Source organism: Heterocephalus glaber, unplaced genomic scaffold (assembly GCF_053883595.1).
Source record: "Heterocephalus glaber isolate CG9 unplaced genomic scaffold, H.glaber_assembly_v1.0 deba00001428, whole genome shotgun sequence".
In the NCBI taxonomy this organism is placed as follows: Eukaryota; Metazoa; Chordata; class Mammalia; order Rodentia; family Bathyergidae; genus Heterocephalus; species Heterocephalus glaber.
In genome coordinates this window covers 26,182,278-26,192,155 of record NW_028258293.1, presented here as the reverse complement: position 1 = coordinate 26,192,155, position 9,878 = coordinate 26,182,278, and the positions used below count along the sequence as shown (strand labels likewise).

At 40.2% G+C, this 9,878-nt stretch overlaps 1 protein-coding gene across 3 annotated transcripts in view; it reads left to right on the top strand.

Moving 5' to 3' along the window:
* Window positions 1–227: 227 nt before the first annotated feature.
* Rrm1 (ribonucleotide reductase catalytic subunit M1) overlaps window positions 228–9,878 on the top strand; it is a 45,437-nt gene continuing 35,786 nt past the window's right edge. The window contains exons 1-4 of one of the 3 annotated variants that reach the window (XM_021243268.2): window positions 297–735; window positions 6,562–6,659; window positions 6,983–7,071; window positions 9,543–9,720. In XM_021243268.2, the coding sequence (XP_021098927.1) occupies window positions 7,003–7,071; window positions 9,543–9,720 (247 nt within the window). In that variant the 5' untranslated portion in view covers window positions 297–735; window positions 6,562–6,659; window positions 6,983–7,002. Of the gene's footprint in view, window positions 1,065–6,561; window positions 6,660–6,982; window positions 7,072–9,542; window positions 9,721–9,878 lie in introns of all 3 variants that reach the window. The other 2 variants (XM_004863334.4, XM_087211839.1) reach the window with 2 other exon arrangements.

Sequence of the window (9,878 nt, the reverse complement as noted above, 5' to 3'; positions counted from 1 at the left end):
TGCTACTGACCTAGCGTGGCCTTCTTCTAACTGAGTGCCAGGCTTCTGGCCGACCTAAGAGCCCTGGGGCTGCCACCTGCCCCTGGCCGCGGCTCTTAGAGTACAGCCCATATTTGACTACATTCTCGGGGTTATCAAAACAGTCAAACATGAAAAACTGCTCAGGGTGGCTGGGTTTTTGTTGTGATTTCAAAAACATTTACACTGTATGGGTCTAGGGGGCGCTCGCGAGTGGGGGTGGGGTGGGACTCCTTGGCCTCCCTTAGTGTCCCGGGGCCTCTGATTCCGCTTTGCCCACACCCAACATGGCGGCGGTAGAACAGCGGTCCTGCCGGGTGCGCCCTCATCCAGTGGGGCCGTGGTAAATCCGTAGTCTCTTGGCCTTGCCCATACACAACATGGCGGCACAGAAGCCTGACTTCTGCTAGTAGGTTTTTGCCCACACGACCCCGGGCGTTTGTAGCGTCCAGCAACGCCATTCGAGCTCTAGTCGCGCCGTTTTGTGCGTCACGGGTGGCGGGAGCGGGAACAAGTTCGGATCGCCGCGCCTCTGCTCGGGAGAGGGAAGTGCTGTCTGCCCTCCCAGTTCCATTCTCTGCACCGGAGCAGTCCCTTGGAGTCCAGCCCTACACCCTCTGCTGCCGCCTCGATTCCGCCGGTGCTTCGGAGCTGCAGCCTGATCTCGAACTCTTCAGCGCCACCAGTCATTAGCTGCGATGCATGTGATCAAGCGAGGTGAGGGTCGCAGAAGGGGTGCAGGGTAGGTGAGGAGGAAAAAGGACATTGGCTGACGCTGCCAGAGCTGTTACTACTCGCGCCCGCCGGCCTCCGCCGCTTCCCGCCTTTCCCGCCGTGGCTTCCCGCCCTGTCAGCCAGCTCGGCTTGTCTAGCGTCTGCCTCCCTCTGTCCCACTCTGGCCTCAGGCTGCATGACTTTGTCCTCTTGCCGCCTTTCAAAAGAGTCATACCTGCCCTGTGTGGAAATAGTGCCTGTGGACAGATGCGGAAACTGAAGCCCAGGGGGAGGTTGGACTGACTGATTTAAAGTTCCCCACTGAGTTGATGGTAAGGCCAGGGTTCGAACCCATCGTGGACAGCAGAGTTTTATTTGAAAGCCCTGGGCTTGGTGGCCTCTGCTAGGCACAAGAGGAAGCAAGGAAAGAAAGGGCTTTGTATGGTACAAGGACATCTGTCATTTTCCTGGTGTCTTTTTTGTGGGGTGAAGATGGGGGAATGAAGTGAAAAATCCCAGATACAGGCAGCACCCAGGAGTTTGCCCTTTGGAAGAAATTGTGTTGACCCATGTGCCAGGAGTAATCTCAGAGGAGAGGAAGAGATCTTGAATCAAAGAAAGATGACAGGACTGGAAAGAGCCAGGAATTTGTATTCTTTCTCAACGTTATTTGCCATTAGGTTTGTTGTGTCCTTTTGTGCCCAGCCCTTTGCTAGCACTTTATAAGAGGAGATATGTCCTTGCCTTGGGAATAAGTTAGAAAAACAAGAACAACACATACTTACAACAGAGACCCATATGAAACAGGAACAAATTTTGAGTTGAATCCATTTTGCTAAAACAGTAAAGTTGTTTCAGTATTGTAGGCTTTTAGTAAATACTGGTTGACTGACTTGGTGTTTCTGTTTTGTTCACTTAGACTGCTCACATTTCAAAGATGGGTACTGCTCACATTTAGCACCGGACCTGCCATGAACAGGAAGGTCAAATATTGAATGAGAATAATGTCAAAATCTGGGATATGATATTTGCTGTTGGTAGACAGGTAGTGATGTGGTTGTGTCCAGCTTGGTTTAACTACAGTCAAGAGATGGAGAGGTGGATAAGGCTGTTCTTTCCTCCTGGTTTTTGTACCTAGGTAGCATCATTTTCTGAATTCCCCTAGTCCCATATTTTAGTTTATAAGACCAGCCACCAAATTATGTAGTGCACTTATTTTAGTCTATTCCAGTGAGAGCTGAACATCTAGTTTTTAAACCTTTTGAAAGAGAGTCATGAGATTGGTCTTGTGAGTCAGTAACAAAGATAAGTTAAAAATTTATGGATTTAGATTACTAGAGTTGGTAACATGTCTGTGTAGGATTTTTAACTTTTTGGGTCTCCTTTGAAAAACTAGTTTAAGATGTACTGTGTACAACAAGCTCTAAAAGTTAGGGCTTATTTTATTTCTCCTTCTTTCACAGAACATAATTTGGTCCAGAGGGCCTATATATATATATATATATATATATTTTTTTTTTTTTTTTGGCACCGGGGATCGAACTCAGGACCTTGCCCTTGCAAGGCAGGCAGCGGAACCACTGGGCTAAATCCCCGGCCCAGATGGCTCATATTCTATAAGACTGTGCCATTGTGGCATTCAGGTAAACGTGTTAATATTTGAAATGTACTTAGATTTCTTTATTTTTTGTTTTTTAATGTGCATATGTTTTGTCTTAATTTTGATGAAATTATTCAGGAGGGCAACTTCTTTACTGAGTTACTCAGTGTGCTAATATCTTTTTTCTTTTTTTGGTACCAGGGATCAAACTTGGGACCTTGCACTTGGAAGGCAGGCACCGGAACCACTGAGCTAAATCCCTGGCCCTGTTTTTTCTTTTTGAGACAAATCTTGTTATGAATTTCAAGCTGGCCTTGAATTCACTATGCAGCCTAGGCTGGCCTCAACATGTAATGATCTTCCTCCCTCATCCTCCTGCGTGCCGGAATTATAGATGTGTGCCATCACACCTGGCTTGTGTGCTGATATCTTGCTAATCACTGTGAGGAAAATAATAGGGGGAGGAAGCAGTTCTGTTTTCTGTTTTCTTTTTGGTACCAGGATCGAACTTGCAAGGCAGGCTGTGGAATCACTGAGCTAAATCCCCGGCCCAGCAGTCCTGTTTTCAAAGAATTTAATGTTGTTAGGTTAGGAAAAATCCATACGAAAATTGTTAGGTAACCAAAGGGAATGATAGGTAAACTTTTTTCATCTGCTATCTTGAACTACTTTTCCTACTGGGAGATTAAAATTAAGAAATAAAAGTCAAGCACCATTTCAGTAAATGACAGAGTAGCTGATTGATTTGTAACTTGCTCTTTGGAATTTAGTATGTTTTCAAAATGTTGGATTATAACCTATAGTAAAAAAAGTACATTTTTATATGTACATGTGCAGTATATACATACCCACATATATATACCCCCTCCCTCCCTTCCTTTCTCAATTCCATTCACAGTCTAGTATATTATTTTTTGTTTTGTTTGTTTTTATGACACTTGTTGTAAAAGTGACCAAATCAATACTTTTCTTCCTTGGTTACTGCAAGTTCCTACCTAATGGCTGTCTATGACATGAGTCCACTCCTAGTTGAGGACACACAGTTATATGGCCCATCCCTGGGCCATTAGTGTACTTGGACTTGAGTGCAATGAAAGTCAAATCACACCAGAGGAGTCTTGGTGAATTTATTTCCTATAGCTGGGATAACAAAGTTTCTGAGATCAGACAAGTTCGGGCTTGTTCAGGGTGGTATAGGCATAGTAGACCTGGGATAACAAAATATCACAAGCTGGATGACTCAACACAGAAATTTGTTCTCCTTCAGTTCTGGAGGCTAGAAGTCTGGAGTGAAGGTGTCAGCTGAGTTCCCCACCATATAGCTGCATCACTGCAGTCTCTGCCTCCATGGTGCTCTCCCTGTGTCTCTGCCTTCACCTGGATAGCCCACTAAGTTATTTTACAACTCTGTTTGCTGGATATTGTGCTGGGCACTGGGATTGCAGTGTTGAGTAGGCAGTTATGGTTCCTGCTTTCAAAGATCTTAAAAAGATAGGTAAAGAATAGGCCGTATTAGTCCATTCATTCACTTATTCAGAAGGCATGTGTTCAGCACCTCTGTGCTAGAAACTTTTTAAGTATTGAGGATTTAGCAGCGAACAGAGGCTGAACCCCTTTTCTCTTGCAGTTTACACCCTGGTGTGGGTGGATGTAGTAACTTCACTATCTGAAACTGACTGACTCTTAATGTGTTTACTTATGAGTAACGTAAAGAAACAATTTCAGATGCTGATTTGCGAGATGATCATAGTAAAACAGTAATGTGATAAAGACAAATGGAAAGGCAACCATGGATTGTATAATCAAAGAAAGTCTCTCTGGGAAGCTGACATTTGAACCAGCCCTGAGTAATACGAAGAGCCAGCTGTGGTCTGAATAATACCAAGAAGATCTGTGGTCTGAGCATTCTAGGCAGTGGGAAGAGAAAGTTCATAGCTTGCAGAAGAGGCACGTTTTTGGTCTTACATGATTAGTGAAGTTTCCCTGAAGGCAGAAATGCTAAAGATAGCGTATAACAAAGAGGAAATCAGATGATCAGTATTCTACAATGGTTCCCAAGTTATGAATTTTTTGAGTTTATAATAGTACAAAAGTCATGTGCGTTCAGTAGGAGCTGTATTTTTTTTTTTTTTTTTTGGTACCGGGGATCAAACTCTGGACCTTGTGCTTGCGAGGCAGGCAGCGGAACCACTGAGCTAAATCCCCGGCCCTGTATTTTGAATTTTGAAGTTTGGTCTTTTCTTGGGTGAGTGATATTTGAAATATATCAGTATTTGTTTCTGATGGTGGGGAGCAAGCTGAAGAACCTAGTTAGCCATGTGATTAGGAGGGTAAACAACTATATTCTGTATTGTACTGTGTTGCTAAGCTATGATGTTTGGTTAGTTAAGTGTATTTGACTTTATGATAGTTCACAGGCACAGTGGAGGAGGTGAAGTATAGACCAAATTCAGGAAGGCTTTGGTTGAGAGGAAAGGATAAAGTAGGCAGTGAGAAGCAGGGATTAGTGATGTGATAAAATCTGCACCTGGGTTGAAAAATGGACCAAGTGGAATCATAGATTAGAGAACAATGGATCATTGGGCCTTTAGACTTTCAGTCTGTCTCTCATTCTCTAATATGAGTTAAGATAATTACTAGTGTAATTTAGTATCTGGCACGAGGAGAATACAGGTTAGAAAAAGATATTAGGTGCACAAACAAGGCAAAAACTAAATCAGTATGAACACTAACATTTGTACATGTAGGACTTACCTAGTTGTTTTTGTGATTTTGAACTTTGATTGTGTTCTTCCTTGTCCTCCCAGAGTAATATGACTATTCTTAGTTTGTACTAAGATGGTAGCTTATCCAATCTTAATTTATTTATTATCAAGAATAGTAGATAAATCTTACCACCAAGTAGCCTTTAACCATAGATAAGCCACAAGTGCCTATTGTGTATCACATACTGTGCTTTTTCTAAAATAGCTTTTCTTTTTTCTTTTTGGTACTGAGGATTGAACTCGGGTCCTTGTGCTTGCAAGGCAAGTGACAGAACCACTGAGCTAAATCCCCGGCCCAGCTTTGTTTTTAATGAGATACAATAGTTGTAACTGTACTAAAATTATAATGAAAATACCAATGAGATAAGTAAAATAGGTATCCCTATATACTATGCTAATACTATCCCTTTTTACAAATGAAGACCTATAAAATGACTGATCATGTTATGTGGCTTGTCTCTTAAGGCTATTTGGTGGTGTGGTATATCCACTATTCCTGGTAAAAGTAAATAAAGGTTGGGCGAGCCAACATTTGAGTAAATTTAGTGGGATGTTTTGTCTGAAAGGACAAAGAGAAAAAATGATCTAAGTCCAAAACTATGAAAAGACAAACTAGATGAGGTCTATATGTATTTTTTTTTTACCGTATTCCCTATATTAAAACTAAGAGGTTGCCTCTGGAATATTCTCTTGAATTCAACAAATAGAAATATGCCTTTTTGTGGTGTTAGGTATATTCAAAACCATAAATTACCTTAGGAAGGTATGCAAGCCAAATTCAGCATGAAGGTATTAGAATGGAGACGGGTTTGTAAATCATTTAATATCCAATAATACTTGAGTACCTACTATGTACTAGGCCTTGGTCCTTAGCTTGGCCATTGGGAAATTCTTTGGTAAATAAGGCATGCAAAAATCTTTATCCTTTTACAAGTTATGTTCTAGAGGATGAGTGGGTGGAGTCACAAGAAATACGTAAGTAAAATATAATATGTCATATGGTAATAAGTATTATGGAGAAGAATAAAACACAGAAGGGTGAGGGGGTGAAAAGAGCTGATTGTGTTTGAGGCATTGCGATTTAAAATAGGGCCACCAGGGAAAGCCTTGAGGTGACATTGAGCAAAGAATTAAAAAGGTGTAGATAGCACTGAGGTTGGGGTTGCCAAGGTAGAGTGAGCAAGTAAATGAAGTTTGTTTTTTTTTTTGGTAACGGGGATCGAACTTGGGTCCTTGCGCTTGCGCAGCAGCGGGCGAAACCACTGAGCTAAATCCCTGGCCCTAGAGTGAGAACGAATTGGGGAGAGTAGGAAATGAATTTGTGGGCAGGTTGTGTAGGATTCTGTGTCTATTGGAATGATTTGATTTTTGGAAAATGTGGAAAACTACTATTAAGGTCGTTGAGGGAATAATAATAATGATTTTTAACTTAAGGTTTAAAGAGTAATTCTAGCTCTTTTGTAGGACAAGGGGGAACATCATTTGTGAAGTTTATGCAAGAATCCACCGGAGTTTCAGTATAGAACCCCTGCTTTTTGAAGATGACATTAGAGAAGACGAAAGTAATTTCTTGATGAATCTTTTGGTGATCTAAACCTTTTATCTGTGAAATAGCACTTCATATTGGTCAATTAAAAAAGTTCCCATATTGGCCAGATGTGGTGGCACATGCTTGTAATCCTGGCTTCTTGGGTGGCTAAGGCAGGAGGATTGCAAATTCAAGGCCAGCCTGGGCAGCTTAGTGATACCGTCTCTAAAAATAAAAAATAAAAAAGACTGGGAATGTAAACCAAACCAAACCAAACAGTACTATATTAATTACCTTTGATTCTCTGATACTGCCATTTTAAAGAGTGCTAGTATGAACTATGTGATTTATTCTCAGATGGCCGCCAGGAGCGGGTCATGTTTGACAAAATTACATCTCGAATTCAGAAGCTTTGTTATGGACTCAATATGGACTTTGTTGATCCTGTAAGTAAATATGCTTTACATCGTGAGTTCCTTACTTCATGTTTTCTATTTTTCCTTGAATGAATTGTTTTCTTTATAATGGAAAAGTCTATAGTAGAGTTTGTTTTAAAACTGTGGTCATTTGGTTAGGAACTAGTTTGAAGTTTGCTTTTTAAAAATCAATGTGGAGGGGCCGGGGATTTAGCTCAGTGGTTTTGGTGCCTCCTGCACAGGTGCAAGGACCCGAGTTCAATCTCTGATACCAAAAGAAAAGAGTATTGGGCCGGGGATTTAGCTCAGTGGTTCTGCTGCCTGCCTCGCAAGCAGAAGGACCCGAGTTTGATCCCCCGTACCCCCCGAAAAAAAATCAATGTGGAAAGAATATATGTAAGTAATAAAAAGTAGATTTCATGGAAAATATTTAAATTAAGGAGAACAAAGTTTCTTAAAGCAAGTTACTGTTTTCTCCTTTTATGACTCCTGTTCTAGGCCCTCCTCATGTCTTAAATCGACTGATTTCAGTAGCAGTCTCTGAAGTATCCTAGCCTTTCTCTGATTTTTCCCACTTCATGTCTGTCTTCCACATGGCTTCTAATTGATATTCCTAAAATGAGAATCTCTAAGAACCTTTTCTTCCAAATCTACCTGTATTGCCCCAGCCTTAATTAGGTACTTTATCTGTCATCTTGTAGCACCTGTGCTCCCTGGAGCATAGCATTAACTACATAGTATGTAAATTAATTACACATCTGTCATCTTCTAGGATTAAGGAAGGGCTGTGTATCAGTTTTCCTGATACTCAGCACACATAACTTTGGCTAATGGTTTCAAAAAGTTCAGTTCATGGTCTGCTGGCTCAAAAGCAGAAACATCATGGCATAAAGGCATGCTGCTCAGTTCTGGCAGCCAGTAAGCAGAGCAGAGAAACAGCACCAGAGAGGAACTACCCAGATATCCAAGATCATACTTCCCTATGACTAAGCCAAGACACACCCAGAAGTGTGCTTTGCTAATCTCCTATGCAGTCTCAAATCAATCAAGTTGACAATCCAGCTTAACTGTGATAGGCTGTGTCTTTGTGATAGTTACAGAGCTTGTATCTAATTAGGTACTTAATGTTTAGTGGACCAAAGTGTGAAAATAATTTATATAGCTTTAAAATATACTTATTATAAGTTCTCTTTTAGATTTAGAACTTCTAGACTATAATTAAAATAGTAAAATGTTAATGTTGGGATGAATCTGAGACCTCATCCTATTTGTCTTCTTTGTTTTATATATAAGAAAAGTCCAAAGAGAGAAGGGGAATGATTTAAGTTAATAGGAGTTTAATAGGAGAAGAACCTAGATTCCTTGATACTTAATTGCTTGATGCAGTACTACATTTCCAAGTGCAAGTGTGTTATAACAGAAGACTTGGACGATAATACAACCTTAGACCAATCCCAATAATTTGAGCCTTGGGTTTCTTATGTAAAGTGGTAATAGTAATAATACCCGTGTTATTAAAGTAATTGTGAGATGCCAGAAATTATAAAAGTTGAAATACTTTGGTATTTGTGAAGTGCCAAAGAAAGCATAGTCATTATTTTTGTCTTTTTGTGGTGCTAGGGATTGAACTAAGGGCTTCAAATGCTGAGTTACCTACCTCCGCCTGAGTGTAGTCATTATTAGATGACTCAACCCCAACCTTAATTCTTTTATCTCCTTTAATTGGAATAATTAAAGTTTGATTCATTTACTTTTCTTTGCTTGTTCTTGAGTAGAATTAAGAGAAAATAAATATGGTACTGGAGACCTGATCATATAGGGAGAATTTAATGAAAGATGACAAAAAAACTTGTAAAATCATTGGTATGTTTTTAGTTATTTTTCTGTGGGACTGTTAATCTTTTTTTATTGTTTTAAAACTTAATTTTTAAATTTTACTTTTATTTGTTTTTTGAGACAAAGTCTCATTATGTAGTCCAGGATAGCCTTGAAGTCACTGTGTAACCCAGGCTGGCCTTGAACTCACAGTGATCCTCCTGCCTCAGCCTCCTGAGTGCTGGGATTACAGGGGTGTGCCACCATACCCAGCCTATTGTTTTAAAACTTTAAAATATGTACTTTATTTTTTTGTGGTACTAGGAATTGAAACCAGGCCCTTCATACTGAGCCACCTCCCTGCTCCTGCTTTTTTTTAAACTTTGAAACAAGGTCTAAGTTCTCCAGGGTGGGCTCAAACTTGTGATCCTCCTGTCTTGGCTTCCCAGAATTTTTTTAAATGCTAAGTTTAGGTTTTTTTTTAAAGTGGCTACTTCATTATGTATGTAATATATACTTTCTAGCAGGTCAGTTGATTTGTGAATTCCTGTTACTAAGTATCCCACATTCATAAAGATGATTTTTCAGAAAATGAACTTACATTATTATGTTTGGTTGTTTCTTAATTGTGCTTTCAAGAAAGCTGTTGTTTCTTATAAAAGCTCAAAAAACTCCTGTTTTTGTAGGCTCAGATCACCATGAAAGTAATCCAGGGCTTGTACAGTGGGGTCACCACAGTGGAACTGGATACTCTGGCTGCTGAAACAGCTGCAACCTTGACTACTAAGCACCCTGACTATGCCATCTTAGCAGCAAGGATTGCTGTCTCTAACTTGCACAAAGAAACAAAGAAAGTGTTCAGTGGTGAGTCTGGGGTGAAAAAGTTAGGAAGAATTTAGTATTTTCAGAACATTAGTAAGGGTAATAATTACATATGAATTTCAAAAATCATATCTTATTTTAAAAAGCAAAGTGTGCAAAGTCGTGGCAGAGAGGGAACTAGAACTTCCTATTTCTCAATG